The sequence below is a fragment of the Cydia fagiglandana genome, chromosome 21 (assembly GCF_963556715.1).
Source record: "Cydia fagiglandana chromosome 21, ilCydFagi1.1, whole genome shotgun sequence".
In the NCBI taxonomy this organism is placed as follows: domain Eukaryota; kingdom Metazoa; phylum Arthropoda; class Insecta; order Lepidoptera; family Tortricidae; genus Cydia; species Cydia fagiglandana.
Genome location: NC_085952.1, coordinates 14,030,657 through 14,050,766, shown reverse-complemented (window position 1 = coordinate 14,050,766; position 20,110 = coordinate 14,030,657). Strand labels below are relative to the sequence as shown.

Here is a 20,110-nt window from a genome sequence, read left to right as displayed (position 1 = left end):
CATGCTCGCGCTGCTCGAGCTGGTGCGCGGCGCGCTCGCACAAGTGCTGAATGGTTAATGAACGTTTGACAATATGTCCCCAGCGCGCTGGTGGTGCGTGCGCTGGAGGCGCTGCCGCTGGCGCGGCTCGGCAAGCAGCGCATGCTCGCGCTGCTCGAGCTGGTGCGCGGCGCGCTCGCACAAGTGCTGAATGGTTAATGAACGTTTGACAATATGTCCCCAGCGCGCTGGTGGTGCGTGCGCTGGAGGCGCTGCCGCTGGCGCGGCTCGGCAAGCAGCGCATGCTCGCGCTGCTCGAGCTGGTGCGCGGCGCGCTCGCACAAGTGCTGAATGGTTAATGAACGTTTGACAATATGTCCCCAGCGCGCTGGTGGTGCGTGCGCTGGAGGCGCTGCCGCTGGCGCGGCTCGGCAAGCAGCGCATGCTCGCGCTGCTCGAGCTGGTGCGCGGCGCGCTCGCACAAGTGCTGAATGGTTAATGAACGTTTGACAATATGTCCCCAGCGCGCTGGTGGTGCGTGCGCTGGAGGCGCTGCCGCTGGCGCGGCTCGGCAAGCAGCGCATGCTCGCGCTGCTCGAGCTGGTGCGCGGCGCGCTCGCACAAGTGCTGAATGGTTAATGAACGTTTGACAATATGTCCCCAGCGCGCTGGTGGTGCGTGCGCTGGAGGCGCTGCCGCTGGCGCGGCTCGGCAAGCAGCGCATGCTCGCGCTGCTCGAGCTGGTGCGCGGCGCGCTCGCACAAGTGCTGAATGGTTAATGAACGTTTGACAATATGTCCCCAGCGCGCTGGTGGTGCGTGCGCTGGAGGCGCTGCCGCTGGCGCGGCTCGGCAAGCAGCGCATGCTCGCGCTGCTCGAGCTGGTGCGCGGCGCGCTCGCACAAGTGCTGAATGGTTAATGAACGTTTGACAATATGTCCCCAGCGCGCTGGTGGTGCGTGCGCTGGAGGCGCTGCCGCTGGCGCGGCTCGGCAAGCAGCGCATGCTCGCGCTGCTCGAGCTGGTGCGCGGCGCGCTCGCACAAGTGCTGAATGGTTAATGAACGTTTGACAATATGTCCCCAGCGCGCTGGTGGTGCGTGCGCTGGAGGCGCTGCCGCTGGCGCGGCTCGGCAAGCAGCGCATGCTCGCGCTGCTCGAGCTGGTGCGCGGCGCGCTCGCACAAGTGCTGAATGGTTAATGAACGTTTGACAATATGTCCCCAGCGCGCTGGTGGTGCGTGCGCTGGAGGCGCTGCCGCTGGCGCGGCTCGGCAAGCAGCGCATGCTCGCGCTGCTCGAGCTGGTGCGCGGCGCGCTCGCACAAGTGCTGAATGGTTAATGAACGTTTGACAATATGTCCCCAGCGCGCTGGTGGTGCGTGCGCTGGAGGCGCTGCCGCTGGCGCGGCTCGGCAAGCAGCGCATGCTCGCGCTGCTCGAGCTGGTGCGCGGCGCGCTCGCACAAGTGCTGAATGGTTAATGAACGTTTGACAATATGTCCCCAGCGCGCTGGTGGTGCGTGCGCTGGAGGCGCTGCCGCTGGCGCGGCTCGGCAAGCAGCGCATGCTCGCGCTGCTCGAGCTGGTGCGCGGCGCGCTGGCACAAGCCGCGCCGGCGCGCGCGCTGCTGGCGCCGCACGTCGCCCACACCGTCAAGGCGCTGCTCATGGAGAAGGTGGAGGTGAGTGTACAGCTTGGAACCTTACCGGCCTGGAGTATGCTAGGGGAAACTTAGGGTCGGTTGCACCTAGGGAGTGCTCCCGGTAATGGCTTTCCATACAAATACAGTACCGGAACCGGGAATTCCCGGTTCTCGCCATACAAACTCAGTGCCGGGAGCATTCCCTAATTGCACCAAATTGTTAGTATCGGTAAAGAATTCTCTAAATTTTTATCTATGGAAAATTTCATAGTAAAGCGCCGGGGCGCGCTGGCTGACGTCGATCAGTCTGCCAAATGTGGTTGGAGCAACTGGCTCTTAATGTTCATACAGTTTGATAAAGCGTTACATGTTTTGTTTGCCCCATGTTATAATTCCATACTTGATTTATGGTTAAACATAACTATGATTATCAAATTACGTTGAGATTTATAATCCAAATCGATACCGATATATTTACACGTTGTCTTTTTTCTATTTAATAATAACTAAACGGATTTTTTCTCGTTTATAATATTGTTCTGAAAAAAAAAACCGATAACGTTTCAGTAGATGATACTTTAGATTTTAAATATTTATTTCTAAATATGACGACGACAGTATACAGTAACTCATTTTCTCGTTTTCCCTTAGCATGCAAGTGGTCAGTAAACCAACTCAGGTGTCATTCTAAATTGCAACATAATTATGAAACAATGTCTATTTACTTTCAACAATGAAAAAAAAACCACAATTTATAAATTTAATTTCCCAAATAATTAACTACGTACTTAATTATTAAAGTTTTTGTTATTTTATAAATGTGCTATTGCACACAATTTTTAGTTATACATAATTACATATATAAACCATATCAGAAACCATTCTTGTTATGGGTATATAACAATAGTAAATGTGGCGTCCTCCTATGTAATAACATTTGTCCGTCCGTGTCTCTAAACTTCGAAATGGTATGTACACTTTTTATTTAAACAACATTTATATCACAGAAAAACGGACTCTAATGTTCTAAAGCATAAGGTATAATTTTGATTTTTAATCATTACCTTTTATCGCAAAAATATATAGCATGTTAATTTGAACCTTAATGTAAAGTAGTTGAGTCTCTTTTTGTTGTGATAAAATGTTGCAATGCACAGCACCACATGATTGGCTCGTAGCAACAGAAAATAGGTGACAGACCCAATGCGAGCGAATTTGGAACCTTTTATAAAGAGTCACATTTAAGAAAACCGTCATACATTTTGTAGGCTTATATTAATTTCAGTGCAAAGGACTTACTTTGAAACCACTATGTAAATGTTCATAGTTCGACCAAGAAAAGTCTGCATCGATTTTGATAGCCCACGGAGTGCCAGTGTTATTTATACTTCATAATTTCATAGAAGTTTGAAATAACATATGCACTGCGTGGGCTACCAAAATCGCTGCAGACTTTTCTTGGTCTAACTCTAGCTTTATTTTTAAGGGCTACCCCACACTAGCGTCTCCCGAGCGTCGGCGTCTAGTCAACTCTATGGCCGCTGCTCGACGCAACGTTGACGCAACTGCGCAGCGACGCCATTTTCCATAGCGCTGACTAGATGCCGACGCTCAAAATATGCTAGTGTGGGTTGGCCCTAAATGTAAAAGCTCGTACTTTCTTTTGTATGTGTAAAATGTTCCCAAATTCGCTAGTATTAGAGTCTAAAGTCGCCTGGCAGGCGTGTATATGTCGGCTCCGGTACTGAGGTAAGCACGCATGTCGATGCATGTTGACTGTTTGGCACAATATTTGTGTTGTTTGTGTATACTAAACTATAACGCGTCCGTGAAATGTAGTTTTTAATTTAAGTACAGGTCGATTCATATGAATGGAATGAATGAGTGAATGAAAATGTCTATGTGTGTCACATTAACCAATAAAATGGTGGCTCTGACTATATACCGTTACAGATCTGATCACTGATCTGTATGAGAAGAACAATGAAGTTTCGTTCATTCCATTCGTGCCAACTTTCGTGAATCAACCTGTAACAAAAAGTTACAATATTTTTAGCAATTTTAAGTATTCAAAAGAATACTTTGATTGCACATTACACCATGTTAACCCCTGCGGGCGCAGCACGGTTCCATTTTTATCTACTATCACTATGCGCGTCCCTTTCGCACTCACCCACTTGTTAGAACGTGACAGGCATGGTGACAAGGGATAAAAACGCGACCGTGCTACGCCGCCTGGACTTTAAATGTAATTTGAACGCCATATGTGTGTCGCAGTCGGATTGTATAATCCGCCGTATTACATTACGGCTAGCCGTTTTCAAAAACAGGGGCGTTTTGAAATGCGGCGGTTTAACGATTAGCCGTATTGAATGCGGCTGAATGAGAATCCGCCGGAATGTATTCGGCGCCATACGTTCTTCAACACGGCTAGCCGTAATGTAATACAGCGAGTCATTAGCCGCCGCTTTGACAGTTTTTAGTTCCCATTTTTAACACTCGTGCCGCTGCCTGACAAACGCTGGGGTGTCCATCAAATCTGGAGTTTGTCGGACTGTTTCTTTTCAAAAAAAAAATTTCCTCCGCAACTTAACTAGACGGAGCCCCGCTTCGCGGGGCTCCTATTTCTGAGCGGTTTGCCCTTCGGGCATCTGAAGCTACCTAACGAACCTAACCTACCTACCTATTGATTAAGTGAGACGTCCGTGAAAACATTACACTTTGGGGAAAAAAGCGTAGGTAGGTAATTAGGTTAGGTTCGTTAGGTAACTTCAGATGCCCGAAGGGCAAACCGCCCAGAAATAGGAGCCCCGCTTGCGGGGCTCCGTCTATTTAAGTTGTGACGGAAATGTTTTGGAAAAGAAACACATGTAGTGCGGTGGGACCATGGTAGAAATAAATTAAATTGCAAACATTGTCAAACTCCGGTTACGAAGGCGACCGAAAGAACTGGTCACTCTACAATGTACGATGCGGCTAAACGTGGGCCGCCTTATTGAAGAACGTATCGCAATGACAATCCGGCTAATCGTCGAACCGCCGCATTTCAAAACGCCCCTGTTTTTGAAAACAGCTAGCCGTAATGTAATACGGCGGATTATACGATCTGACTACGACATGTGTGCTCGTATAGGTATTACATGCGTCACTACACTAGCCACCCGCGGAAATTAATATAAATTGAAATGAATTCTGAAGGTTCAGCACTTCAGCAGGCAGTAACGGTGGTATCCATTTGAGCGTTATTGCACAGTACACTAAGAACAGTAGTGAATCTAAGGCCGCTCGGCAAGTTATTTGCCTACTCTTGCGTTGGCGCTTAGGGTTGTCACTTTTATTTGTACCTTCATACTGAAACGCGACCCGGCCGCCGCGCCCCGCGCCCCACGGCGGGTCAACGACACCTTCTCGTAACTCATGAGGCCCTGGTACTTGTGTAGCGCTAAATTCAATTTTTAAAGAGTTTTTTTCTCGATTTTAGCCACCGTAGCCTATGGAGACTAACAAGTAACGCTAAGCGGTATTCGTAGGCAATGGATGTTCCTATATTAAGGGTGTCACATGTGCGATTCTGACTTTTGATGCAATTGTTCCTACAATACAATACGACCGCGGCGAGCTGTACTGAGGCCTACCGAGAGCAGACAAATGCGAGCGGGTGGGCAGCGTATGTACTCGAATGCACGCGATCAAAGTCGCGGTACAGCCCACACTGCCGCCACCGTATTCCCCCGTATTTTATGCTAATGTGTGCGTGGCAGCGCGTGCGTACACGGCGTCCGGCGCGCACGCACACATTCAAGCCGGCAGCGGCACATTTCTATGAAGATTCACTACTGTTCTTGTACTGTGGTTATTGGAATGCAAATTTGTTATAATGCTTTTTTTAAAGGCACATAACTTTCACCAGCACTACACTGGATAAAGGTGACAGTCCATTTCCAACGACAGCTGCATTACTGTTCATTTTACTATGGGAATTGACAATAACACCGGCGCGTTCAGTACCAGTAGTACAGCTGCGGTCAGAAATGGAATGTTACCATAAGAATCAAAATTGTTATATTTAGTTAGACACATGTGTGGAACTAACAATGTAACGTCTTAGGGCCAGTTGCACCATTCAATAACACGGGGTTAACCAGTTAAACCTGGAGTTACCATGGTTACCAGTACAATTTTACACTGGGTTAACGGTTTATTCGGTTAACTCCGGGTTATTGGGATGATGCAAGTGGCGCTTACAAGAATAAACTGTGACGGAGTTTTTTCACACACAGTCCTGTTGTCAAATGATTCTTGTTGTGCCTTGTGACATGACGTACCTAATTTCATACGTGTTTGTAAACGTGTCATGTTTCACTCCCAAAAACTTATACACAAAAATTAAAAACTGTTTTGTTTATTCTTGTATATTAAGACTTCTTTTTGATGTTATGCGAGAAAAAATAAATTTTATATACGTAAATTACAATTACTTACTTTATTGAGCTATGTATTTCATTTATAGGTGAAGTACAAAACGTAGATGCATACATTGCATACATAAAGACATAAAGAAATCATATAAAAAAACTAATGTTTGCACTAAAAATACTAAATTACTACAATCATGCTATACAAACAAGTTAACTATTACATTGTTTCTGTCTCAATCATTTAAAGGGGCCCACTGATTAACAGTCCGCCGGACGGTATCGGCCTGTCAGTGTTCGGAACTGTCAAAATTTTGTTCTAATTGACAGGCCGATACCGTCCGGCGGACTGTTAATCAGTGGGCCCCTTAACATTTTCGGTCGTCATGTTTTGTTATACAGTCGCCACCAGATATATCGGAGCGGCCAAGGTGTTCACAATATCTGAGCACGCGCTCTAACGCCCTGACAATAGAGGCGTGTTCAGATATTTATGAGCACCTTAGCCGCTCCGATATATCTAATGGCGACTAAGAGCAAAATCTATTCAAGTTATAAAAAATATTGCTTGGTTTTATATTTTTTCCAATAGGATAATTTTAATTGTTCACATAACGTACTATAAAACGATTTGGCATGGTATATATTCATAACTAACTTACAAGGTTAATTGCATTTGATAGTACCTAGTTTAATTTTTGCTACGTATATTTCTATATCTTGATACGAATTTTCACGGACGTCTAAACCATCTTCTTGACATATGCCATATTGTCAATGTCAGATGTCAAGTTGGTGATTGGAATCAAGTACAGTTGGCCAGTGGTTATCTGGGCTTTTCTGACGTTCACGTAATTATGAAATGCAATTTGCTGCCTTATTCTTAACCTTTAGCCGCCCAGAGATCTATGAAAAGGTATCCTGTTCCATTATAATTTGAACTTTGTGTTGACAAAATAAAATTTAATTTTGCTTGGCAAGGTTTGACGTATGGGCGGCTAGAGGACATTGTAAGAATCTCGTGTGAATGTATGTTTGTGTGTGTGTGTGTCCGTCGTCGTCATTAACACCTCAACAGTCCGAGTCGCACCCGCATCATGAGACTTGCACACAAAAAAATACTCTAACTTCAAAAAACACAAAAATTAAATGAATAACATCACAAAATCTTAACACCATTATCTGGATCTATTTGTTAATATTATATGTACACTAACAATATATTTATGTGTGTCCACGTGTGTGCATGTTGTGTGGTCACCTGTGTGTGTTCTTCCAGTGTTTCAAGTAGACCAGTTTTTTTTGGGTTATGTACAGTCAACTGTAAAAATATGGGTGTAGCCAACTTATTCAATAACATGTCCCATAGTTCTTAATTCACTGACATAAGAGCTATGGGACATATTTTTGATATGATTTGTGCACGCATATTTTTATAGTTGACTGTACCTGTCTCTCTCGCACAGAAATTGTGAGAAAATGTCTTAATGTTTTATGTTGTTTAGCCTTAGTAGGCGTTGGGAAATCGCAGTGCAGTGCTAAGGGCTTCACTCGTTCGAGTTACAATTTCGCACATAAATTTTTCCTCGATTAGTTGAATTCTTATATATCTCATAATATTTTATTCAAGCAAGTACTAAAGTTACAAAAATATAATTCTTGTATAACAGAAGATGTTTTTCAAATACTTTATTTAAGAATAAGAATATTAAATAAGATTTTTTTTTTATTTAAAAGAAAACAATACCTTATCAACATTTGGTAATGTCGTTATTTACTTTAAATTACAGAAAAAAAAATATATAAATTTATTACTTACATTTAGATTTCTTTATTTCAAGATGAAAATTACACTATAAATTTGCTACATTCGTCAAAATTATGTTTATCTTCTCATCATGATCGTCAAAAATTACATTATAAACTTAAAATAAAAAATAATAAAATTAACTTTCTGCATATTTCGAATTACACTGGTTTACACCAGTCATCACATAGAGATAATCAAAGGGTTATAAAACTAATAAAATGGTGGGACGGCTAACATCATTTCCAAGTATAGGGTACCTACAAGTACAAGGGTAGTTATAAGGGAAGGAAGGGGTTTTTTAAAGGGTTAGATAGATGTGTGTCCTGGTCTATGTTTCAGTAACTAATCATTAATTAATAATTAATAAATTATAACCAAGTTATCACTTAAACTTCCACATCACTTATATTTCTCAAACATCATTTCACTTTCGTATTCCTTCTACCACATGTTTAGTACTTTATTATATTTAAATGAAACCGTTTATTTATTTATTTCTCGTATTATAAGTATTTTTAAGTTTGCCGTAAATTCAACTGGTCTATTTTTACCAATTTATTTTAAACAATGCCTTAAATAACAATTATTAATAAAGTTATTCTCATTATTAATAAAACAAATGATTAGGGGCCCATTTCTCGAACGACATTAGTCTAATATTATTAGTGTGTTGTCATGACAACCCATACGATTTGACAGTTCGTGGACTAATAATATTAGTCTAATATCGTTCGACAAATGGGCCCCAGGACATCCTGACACTGCAATTTTTTTTCAAAAGAATTATAAAATAAATAAAGCACGTTTTAGTGAAGTTCATGTCTAGAATTAATCAGTTAAAATTTGTCAAAAGTATAAAAACGACGAGTTGAATTTACTAATATCTAATATATTTTAAAACCCTATATTTAAATAACGAAACATAACAATGCAATGATTATTGATATTGGTGTTTAAAAAATAAAACATTTTAACATGAGCCTTCGATGTCGCTCACTTAAATTGTGTGCAAATTCTTGATGTTGTCGCATGTTTCACGTTTGACAGTTCGAGACACTGTCAAACGTGAATGTCGCTGGTCATTTTAAATTTAATTGAATTGCTGACATGGCTAAATAATCTTCTTCCTCGCGTTATCCCGGCATTTCGCCACGGCTCATAAGAGCCTGGGGTCCGCTTGACAACTAATCCCATGATTTGACATGGCAAAATAATAAACAAGAATGATTACAAGGTTAAAATGACCAGTCTGCATTAAATTTGGTGTACGCTTGTACAGGATACCCGATACGAAATGAGAATATATGTCTATCCAGCATATTTATCAAATTATCAAGTTTTTTGCGCGATAAAAATAAAATGTATTAAGCCGCGGACTGGGCGTAAGCGACGCGCAGCACAGTGAGTGAGAGATCAAGACTGTTTATGGACATTTTCACTTGAAAGTGTAGGTACCATTTACTTTTTTTTTTCGAAAAACCGTCTACTTTTAGTTTAATTCTATTTAGAATCATAAGGATTATCGATTTAAAAAGGAAAAACAATGCCCCAAAAATCTGTAAATCCCTAATTTTTCATACAATTTTTGGTGGTCAGTTTTGTGACGGAAAATGCGTCACAAAACTGACCACCAAAAATTGTATGAAAAATTAGGGACATTTTTTTTCTATGTTTAAATCAATATTACTCTTGATTCTGAGCCCAAATCACCCAAAAGTTGTTTGATTTCGACAAAAAGTAAATTACACTTTTTCTAAAAGCCCCTATTACATTTTTCATACGTATGTTTGGTCGAGCGCGATGTCGATGGCCTTGATTTACCGCTCTACGCCGAGCGCCGCTTGCCTGCAGTCCGCGGCCTTACTGTAGCGTAGGTCAGGGGTCGACAAACCGCGGCACCAAAAGTTTGCCGCCCGGTCGATCATGTCCCAATCGCGTCAGCATCATATTTCGCACCTTCGTATCGGGTATCGTTGCACCAAGCTATCGGGTGTGACAGCTGGACCGCGAGGCGGCGCACAAGTCTCGCTCGGTGGACAAGGCGGCCCGGCTGCTCGGCGCGGACTCGTCGCGTCTCCACGACCCTACGCAGCATCAGCAAATCGTATGTATTCCACTCTAAACCGGTCGTTGGTGGACCTTATGCCGTTGTTATAAGGTCTATGATTGAATAGTTAAGTGCGACCATAATGTGTTACTCAAAAGATCCCGATCGGTCGAGGTGTATCCCAAATGAAACCATAGTATATTCAAATATAAGACGTCTATATCGCCTTGGAGTAAGTGTAAGGCCTGAGTGGACGCTCGAGTTGAGCGTGCAGCGGGGCGGGGCGTGAGGCGTGTATGTTAAACAAATGCAAACGTATAGGAGCGGCCTTAGTGCACGCTGCTCAAATCACTTGTGAGCCCGACGCTACGCTGCACGCCCCGCCGAACGCTCCGCTTCGAGCGTCCACTCAGGCCTTACACTAAGGCTTTCTGTTGGTTGACTTTATGAGGTTTATGACAGGTTGTGAATACAAATCAAGAGGCGTAATAGACTACAAGTTACTCGCTCGAATGTTGCTCAGTTTGGCAAAATGGCAAAGCCAACAAAACGAGATAAAGTGTTGTGGAGTGGCTTTGTTCATAAATAAATGGTTTCTTCGGATTTCGGAAGAATTCCATTTTGACTGATTTGTCAGATTTTTCACAAACTACAAGATCTCAAGCCATTAGGCATTTCTTTTAAGCTTAAATAATGCTGCCGTGATGACATGGACAATGATTTCTTATTATATGTTTCAATTGTAGTCATGTAGTCTATTAGGTTGATGAGTTTGTTTGATATAATTTATTCCAAAGGGAAACAGCTTGTTTTTAGTGATTGGTATGACATTATTAATAATTCAACCATTTGATGGAATGCAGCTTGTCAGCGCAAAAGGTCAGTTTGAACATAAACAGAACACATCTACCATATATTGTCACAAGATTACACTATAATGTTCTAAATGTACAACTTGAGATTCCTTTTACTGAATTTACATAACAACGACGCAGTGTTAAATAAATCCTTGAAATTAAAAGATATCGGCCACACAGCTGCTCAAAATATTTACACAGCAAAATGTATGTCAAAAACAGTCCTATAATCACTTGACTTTTCGAGGTTTTAACCTTTTCGATGCCGTGTCAAACACAAAAGCTGTCACTCGGACGCCACGTCACCGAAGTGTCAAAACTGAAATTGAACTTTATTTTTAAGCACGTAGGTCTATGTTGCTCTGTGGTCAGTTACAGATTAATCAGTCTTTGGCGTTGGACCTGTGGTGCCGATATATCCGTCATTGGCGACCAAAAGGTTAAACAGGATTTTATGTTAAAAATGATTAAATGTTAGGCATACAATAATGCCGGTAAAATTTAAATTGCCACACGCCACATCACAAGTCATTTACTAGTAACTCTATTTCAAATTCATATAAAAAACTTTTCTAAAATCCAGGTGGAGCTATGCGTGGAAACGCTAGGCGAACTTGTCACACTGCTAGCCAGAGACGACGTAGGCCCCGTAGAGGCCGACAGAGGGGAGCTGGCGAAACTCCTGTTGCCCACCGTACTCCGAGTAGCCGCTAACATGATGAGAGATGATAGGAATAACGATGACCCTTTATTGGTAAGTTAGATGTTCCATATTTTGTTTCTAAGTAGGTAAGGATGTAGGCATCCAAAGGCCGACAGGGCTGGAGAAACTCCTGTTACCCACCGTACTCCGAGTAGCCGCTAACATGATGAGAGATGAGAGGAATAACGATGACCCTTTATTGGTAAGTTAGATGTTCCATATTTTGTTTCTAAGTAGGTAAGGCTGAAGGCCTCCAGAGACCAGAGGAGGGCTGGCGAAACTCCTGTTGCCCACCGTACTCCGAGTAGCCGCTAACATGATGAGAGATGAGAGGAATAACGATGACCCTTTATTGGTAAGTTAGATGTTCCATATTTTGTTTCTAAGTAGGTAAATATGTAGGCCTCCAGAGGCCGACAGGGCTGGGGAAACTCCTGTTGCCCACCGTACTCCGAGTAGCCGCTAACATGATGAGAGGAATAACGATGACCCTTTATTGGTAAGTTAGATGTTCCATATTTTGTTTCTAAGTAGGTAAGTATGTAGGCCTCCAGAGGCCGACAGGGCTGGGTAAACTCCTGTTGCCCACCGTACTCCGAGTAGCCGCTAACATGATCAGAGATGAGAGGAATAACGATGACCCTTTATTGGTAATTTAGATGTTCCATATTTTGTTTCTAAGTAAATAAACCAACCTGTCTTTCATCATCATCATTAACTTAAGAGTTATTCTCTTGTCGGTGGAGTATCTCCACTATCTTGCAGCTTTCGCTATCTTGCGCCAGCTCTTTGACTTTTTGATACGACACTCCTGTCTTTACTATAACCTTATTATTAAATACTCATGTTCTTTTCAGCGTCGCATCGTCAGCATCCTACTGGACATAGTCCGTCAAATGTCCGAAGAGCAATACGCGCTAGTGGTGAAAGCGTTGGAGCAGGAAACCGGCGGCTCCGCTAGTCTAGTGGTCGACGCGCTAGCGTTGCTCCAAGCGCTGCTGCAGCGGCCGGTGTTCCGCGCGCATTGGGCAGACATGCTGCATGTGCAGCATTACGTCATGCTGCATGCTTTGAGGTCAGTTTAATCTTCTTTTAACCTTTTGGACGCAAAGCAATACGCGCTAGTCGTGAAAGCGTTGGAGCAAGAAACCGGCGGCTCCGCTAGTCTAGTGGTCGACGCGCTAGCGTTGCTCCAAGCGTTGCTGCAGCGGCCGGTGTTCCGCGCGCATTGGGCAGACATGCTGCATGTGCAGCATTACGTCATGCTGCATGCTTTGAGGTCAGTTTAAACTTCTTTTAACATAGATAATATGACGCTTTGAAGTTGTACAGTCACCTGCAATAATATGTCACACATCAAAGGCCGCCAAAATATCTGACACGATCTTATTTGTAGAGCCATAAGAGCGTGTCACATATTTTTGCGGCCTTCGAAGAGTAATATATTATTGCAGGTGACTCTACAGACAGACTTTTCAAATACAGGTAAGTCTGAAGTTCTTTTTACCCTTTTCCAGGCATAGTGCACCTACCGAACTCGCCAATAGAATTTCAACCTTAGGAATCCGATTTAAGGTTTATATTCGATTGGTCTTTCGGGAAAAGTTACTTATCATTTATCATTAAATAAAACATCAAAGCTGCATAAATTTTAATATATACTGTACCTATTTGCATCGTTTGGAAAAACCTTGTAGTTTGGTGCGGTTCTGTTCACATTAATACCGAGAAAGTTAGAATCGATCTTATTATGACTACTACAGTCTGTGCGGAAAGTGAAAAGTCGTAGAATGTAATGGATCCCATACATTTCACGATTTTTTCCGAACACACTAGACGCTAAAACTTGATGCAACGTTTATCTTATCCTTTAAAATCTAACAGATCCAAATATTGTACTGTACTTTGCAGACTCATCTCTATAACTCTCTGCAACCGCCTCCAATCAATTGACGAGACTGACACAGAAGGCATCGCAGCCATCCACTCAATGTGCCGCTCGTGGTTCAACACATGCGCCTCCTTAGCATCCTCACAGCCACTGCAGTTGGAGACGATGCGGGCTGCGAGGCGAGCGAGGGCCGCGGCGGTGTGTGGAGACGTCAGGAGAGCGGCAGCGGTTCTACTGAGAGACCTGTGGTTTGCGTTGGGTAAGTGGACTCACACAGACCTCGATAAAACCGACACAGAAGGCATCGCAGCCATCCACTCAATGTGCCGCTCGTGGCGTCCTCACAACCACTGCAGTTGGAGACGATGCGGGCTGCGAGGCGTGCGAGGGCCGCGGCGGTGTGTGGAGACGTCAGGAGAGCTGCCGCGGTACTACTGAGAGACCTGTGGTTTGCATTGGGTAAGTGGACTCACACAGACCTCGATAAAACCGACACAGAAGGCATCGCAGCCATCCACTCAATGTGCCGCTCGTGGCCTCCTCACAGCCACTGCAGTTGGAGACGATGCGGGCTGCGAGGCGAGCGAGGGCCGCGGCCGTGTGTGGAGACGTCAGGAGAGCTGCCGCGGTACTACTGAGAGACCTGTGGTTTGCATTGGGTAAGCTGAGTTTTTTTATACTACGTCGGTGAAAAACGAGCTTACGACCCGCTTGATGGTAAGCTGTTACCGTAGCTTATGGGCGCCTAAAATCCATGCAAATTACTCTATGTAGTTTCGAAAATTCCGCAAATTTTACTTCAGCATACGTATGCTACAGCTCTGGTTTCCTAAGATAGCGGTGCCGTCATATAGCAGCCGTCTCCATACAAACTGATCCATATTTAGTATTATTTTCTATGGAGACGGCGCTATATTATGACGGCACCGCTATCCTAGGAAAACAGAGCTAAACTGGGGACAGGGACGCTAAATTAAATCCTACTTTTGTACCATATTTACTGGGCAATAAAGGTTAACATAAATAAATACTTGTTTCATTCCCACAGGTGACCACAAGCGCGCCTTCATCCCGTGTCTGGTGGGTCCGTTCCTCGAGGTCAGCTTCCTCTGTGACGAAGAGGTCCGGATCACTACCATCCCCCTGTTCTTTGATATGATGCAGACAGAGTATAACCATAGCGTCAGCACTGGAGACAGCTGTAAGTACACTAGAAACTAATGAAACGGGTCACTGTTTGTTTAATATTCTATACAAAGTGACTTGCGATATAGCAGAGCGGAGATTAAATGGGGGACATATCAGCAACGATGATTTGCTGAAGTGGAACCGTGGATGGCGTCGACGAAGACTATAAAAAGTAATTTATAGATGTTCAAGCAAATCTTGTCAGTAGAAAAAGGCGCGAAAATTAAATTTGCTATGGGACGATATCCTTTCGCGCCTACATTTTTGCCGCCTTTTTCTACTGACAAGATCTGCTTGACGTATAATATGTGTTTAACCACAGAATAAATAATAGTACTATAGTTCGTTTTTTTTAGCATTAGAAAGAACTTGCAAGAAGGTAAGCGATCTTGACATGTCTTTTAACTGAAAAACGCTTTTTAAAATTCAAAAACTATTACTTATGAAAGCAGAAGAATATAAATGATCGTATTAGAATCATAATTGTTACATATTTGCCGTAACTTATTTTTAAAATGTGTTTTTCAATTAAAAGACACATCAAGATTGTTTACCTAATTTCTAATGCTAAAAAAAACGAACTTTAGATACAGAAGGTTCACTCTCTAACAAAACGCGTCTATTACGACAGATCTGATATACCTAGGTAGCGCAAGCGCGACCAGGCGTCCGTTCCGTATCGGTGCGTGGCAATTACTTTACTGTGGCTAGAAACCAGAATTGGTGTGGGCCGCTTGTACTTGTAGCGATGCGACGATATCGCGGAGTGAGCCACGCCAGAGGGCCTACCGCGGACCACGATGTTTTGCCTCCTTATCACACTTACGTAAAAATTTACAAAGTGCGACAGAGAGGCAACACGTCGAACGTGGTTCGCGGTAGGCCCTCTGGTAGGTATATCTAGCCTAAAGATAATGATATATTTTCTCTTTTTTTCAGCGGAAAGCCCTCTAAAAGACTTAGAAAGCGAGCTGATAGACAAAATCGATGTGTTAGTCGAACGCGGCAGCGGTGACGTGGCGTGGCGAGCGCGTTTCGTATCGCTATGTGGAGCGCTTTGTAAAGCGGCCACGGGCGGTTTACGCGCGGCCGCCGCAGCGCTGGTAGCCGCTGCGGCCAGGCAGTTGGATACATTACTTCAATACAGGTACAGTAAAACCACCAACAAATCGTCGGGTGACAAGCAAAAGTCACTAACTGACACCATTGAAATTATTGGACAATAAACCGTGTTACAAGTGTAATAAAGTGCATTGTTACTTTAATTTTTTGATAGTACTTATTGACTTTTACTTGTCACCCGACGAATTGAATATCTCACTAGATCCATTTATCATTTCAACTGGATCTATTACTAAAAAAACTTCTCTAAAGATCCATCGGAAAGAAGTTGGTTCTAAGAAGAAAAACTTTTCCCACTAGATCCATTTTGGATCTATCGACTGGATCTAAAGAGAATGATTGAATACAACAGAACATATATTATGCAAGCAGATATAATCCAGTTCTTGGCGCTATACACGGTGTTTCCTGTAACAGGAGCAATAAATTAAACTGTAGGTTGTACTCCTCAAACTGACCAACATTTGTTCAGCAACTTTTGAAAATAACTCATGTTTTGATTTTTATTACACTTTAAAGTTTATTCTAAGACGCAATGTATTGCAAATTTTGTTATGTTAAAAGCGTGACAAGTAACGTCAAACACACTGATGTCAACGTACATTGAAATCAATATTTATTTTGTATGAAAAAGAGGAAGTATAAAGGATTCATAATTTTTAAAAGTTGCTGAACAAATGTTGGTCAGTTTGAGGAGTACAGCCTTTAGTTTAATTTATTGCTCTTGTTACAGGAAGCACCCTGTATATCCGAGTGCATATGGTAGAAAGAATCAGATCCATTTAGGTATAATGTTACAATATACATTATACTACACTGAGTTGTATTAAACCATAATCTATATGTAATCTTCTCGAGGTAGAGACCTAGGGTTAACCGGTGTAGCTTTATTTGACGTTCATAAGCGCATTGAAATATGCCTACTTGCATAATAAACTATCTTTATTTTATAGTGTAACCGCCCAAGTACACCCCTAATGCTTCATTTTACGTAGAACCTACCATACCATGTCATTTATGTCTTTATTTAGAAGTGAAAACTTCTTTAGCGGCGCTGAGCACTTTTTGAGGTGGGGAAAAAATGATTAACTCGAGACAGCGTAACGCGTAACGCGTTGACGTCATGTGTTACGGACAATGTTATTCACCAATGAACTTTACTCATAACGTATCATAATCAGGTCAATTAATTAAAACTGGACTTTTATATTAAGCAATAAAGCTCAATGTTCTAATCTTGTACGGGCTGAAATACGAGGATCCCACAGTTACATTCTAACTTTATATCACTCTAATATAATTCAATAAAGCTACATCTTGATGAAATCACTAATAAAAGTGAACTCTAGTACTGGTGAATAAAACTCAAAATATCATGAAAACATATATTTAGATGCGAGGTCTGCAAGGTAACTTTACAATTTCTATTCGAATTTTAAACAATTAACGCTACAAACCTCACTGGCCAGCAATTTCAGAACTAAAGTTTTTCAATAGAAAGGAGGATGGGTCAATTATACATAGTGCTGCAGACATTTTGAACTAGTCATTGAGTTTTCACTTCTGCCGGCACTCCCGGAGTGCAACCCGTTGTTTGTTTTTTTGTGGTGACCTCGATTGTCTCCTGTGCTCCGATAAGAGACTAGACCAAACCATGTCATTTCTTTATTTTTTTTGCAGAGCGGCGGCTCTCAAGTCGGCGATATCACATAGAATGCTTCTCACAACCAAAGTACTTCATTTCTACGAACACATCGAGAGGCCGCATATGTATATACGGTAAGTTTATGTGAATTTAAATCATTTAATAATATTCCTTCTTTTATCTTCATTCATAGGTATTGTGTATCATTGAAACGCCTAAAAAATTTTTTTTTTAATGTATTATACGTAACTCCTCTAGCGGCCCACCGTACAAGGAAAATTGGCAATCGAATTTGAATCAACGGTATTAGAAAATAGAGTTGAATTTGTTTTGTTTTAAAATCGAACAGAAACGAAATAAAAAACACTATTCCATTTCATTAAGATTTAAATTTCATTGGAGGTAATTTGTACTAGTATTAGGACATTGAACCCCAAGAGGATACACCCGCCCCGGCTTCTCACGGGCAGTTCAATCAATTGACACAAAACCTTTTTAAATTAACCTAAACCTTCCTCAAGTATCACTCTATTGATATGTGCAAAACCGCATGAAAATCCGTTGAGTACCTAGTTTATGAGTTTATCGCGAACATACAGACAGACAGACGTGGCAGGGCTGAAGGGGACTGTTTTATAATATGTATCGATATATTTATTTTTTCTTCCCAGCTACGTGCACAAACTTTGCGACATGCACCGGTCATGTCACCAGTGGGCGGAAGCGGGTCTAACGCTAAGACTACATGCCAGACTATTATCCTGGCTGCCTGCGCCCATTGATCAACCGACACAACCGCAAACTACCAGCGAAAGAGATCTTAAGGTAATCTTAATTAAGGGAAGGACACAAACAAAAACTATATGTGACATGCGCCGATCAACCAATATGGTGGTAAGTTTGTGTCTAGTCTTCGGCCTCCGGCCTTCGGGCTTGCTTATTAACATACTTCTGAGCATGAGTCTAAGCTCTATCTTACCACCCGGCCTTTGGCATCGCATGAAAGGACGCTGCCTCCAGACGCACAGCTTTATAACACACTATACCAAAAGTTAACGTCCAAACACCAAACTGAGCCCTCCTTTATCTCTGCCTTTGATATCGAATTTCTTTCTGGAATCCTTTGGAGCTTACGGTCAAAAGGCCTAACCCCCTTATTCATAAACGTTTAAATACTAAAGTTGACAAGCCAGTAATAATCGTTTGTCCCTTTCCGACGTATTGGTATGATGGAAAGGGACAAACGATTATTATCGGCTTGTCAACTTTAGTAACCGTTTATGAATAAGGGGGTAAGCCTTTACCGGTACTGAAGATTTGCTGTCAGAACGTCCGGAGTGTGCTTATGTAGCGCACTTCGAGCGAGGCCGAAGGCCAATGCAAAAGTCCGAGTTCTGACTATATTTACTCACGAGGTTTCACGTAATCCATTGCGGCTGCAGTGTCGATACTAGCCATTTTATATTATCAACTGATGTGATGATAGAAGAAGAACTGTACGCTATATTTATTTGTAAAACCACTTCTTCTTCCTCGCGTTATCCCGGCATTTTGCCATAGCTCATGGGAGCCTGTAATACCGAGAATTGGCATAGGTACTAGTTTTTACGAAAGCGATTGCCATCTGACCTTTCAACCCAGAGGGTAAACTAGGCCTTATTGGGATTAGTCCGGTTTCCTTACAATGTTTTCCTTCTCCGAAAAGCGACTGGTAAATATCAAATGATATTTCGTACATGACCGGGGTTTGAATCCGCGACCTCCACATTGCAAGTCGAACGCTCTTACCGCTAGGCCACCAGCGCTTTATTTGTAAATGTAAAACCACATCAAATAAAACTTAGTGAAGCTTTCACTAATAAGTACATTTGGAATATAATATTTTAAACTTTCACGTTTTGAACACATATTTATCACCATATTTATATATTTATTTTATTTTTATTTACCAGTGAAACCTGTGTCGAAACGTCGGAAAATCAAGGTAATTGAATAAAATTCGCGTTCAGCCGTCTATAATGTGAATAAATAAGTACATTTGGTTTCAGGAAATGTTGTACCACGAAGTGGCAGATCTGCTCGATCAGGGCCACCAGTGGGAGGTCGCTGTGGAGGTTATTAAGGAGCTGGTTGAAGTGTACGAAGCGGAGGTATGTAGTTCTCTTATTTTATAAATTTCATAATAATGACATTAATTGAATTATTAACTATATCATGTTATAGCAAAGAAAATATTTAGGGGGCAGCACAAGAACCCCCTGTTTATTGGCGCGAAATGTAAAAGTAAAGTTTATCCCCCTTATTCATAAACGTTTACTAAAGTTGACAAGCCGATAATAATCGTTTGTCCCTTTCCATCATACTAATATGTCGGAAAGGGACCAACGATTATTATCGGCTTATTAACTTTAGTAAACGTTTATGAATAAGGGGGTTAGTTTCTAATTTACGCCACAAGTTTGCTTAACTTACAACGCGCAAGGTAGCGTGCTGTAACTGTAGGGGACAGCACCTAAATACAGGGTGATTACGGGGTCGTGGAGCAAGAGAGCCAGACAGCATACAGAATCCAAAGATGAGCCTAATGATGTTGTTAATTATTGTTTATCATCAATAATGCTGATTATTTTCCAGATGATAAGTAGGAAAAAACATTTTTGCATACAATTTGGTTACCCTACTCAATGTGACGTCTTGTCGCTTTCCATAAAGCGTATGTCAAAAGTCATAGGGTGACCATAATTACTTAGTATAACATTAATTTTACTTTAAAAATAAGAATAATTAAAGCAATTATCTTTTAATCAAATACT

At 42.1% G+C, this 20,110-nt stretch overlaps 1 protein-coding gene across 1 annotated transcript in view; it reads left to right on the top strand.

Annotated features, from left to right (window-relative positions):
* The window catches only part of LOC134675248 (dedicator of cytokinesis protein 1), a 101,629-nt gene that overhangs the window by 59,963 nt on the left and 21,556 nt on the right, over positions 1–20,110 (top strand). Inside the window, exons 18-27 of the mRNA XM_063533466.1 lie at positions 1,484–1,658; positions 9,844–9,948; positions 11,332–11,502; positions 12,309–12,526; positions 13,363–13,601; positions 14,391–14,543; positions 15,470–15,677; positions 17,333–17,431; positions 17,969–18,122; positions 19,346–19,447. Coding sequence (XP_063389536.1) covers positions 1,484–1,658; positions 9,844–9,948; positions 11,332–11,502; positions 12,309–12,526; positions 13,363–13,601; positions 14,391–14,543; positions 15,470–15,677; positions 17,333–17,431; positions 17,969–18,122; positions 19,346–19,447 — 1,624 coding nt within the window. The remainder of the gene's footprint in view (positions 1–1,483; positions 1,659–9,843; positions 9,949–11,331; positions 11,503–12,308; positions 12,527–13,362; positions 13,602–14,390; positions 14,544–15,469; positions 15,678–17,332; positions 17,432–17,968; positions 18,123–19,345; positions 19,448–20,110) is intronic.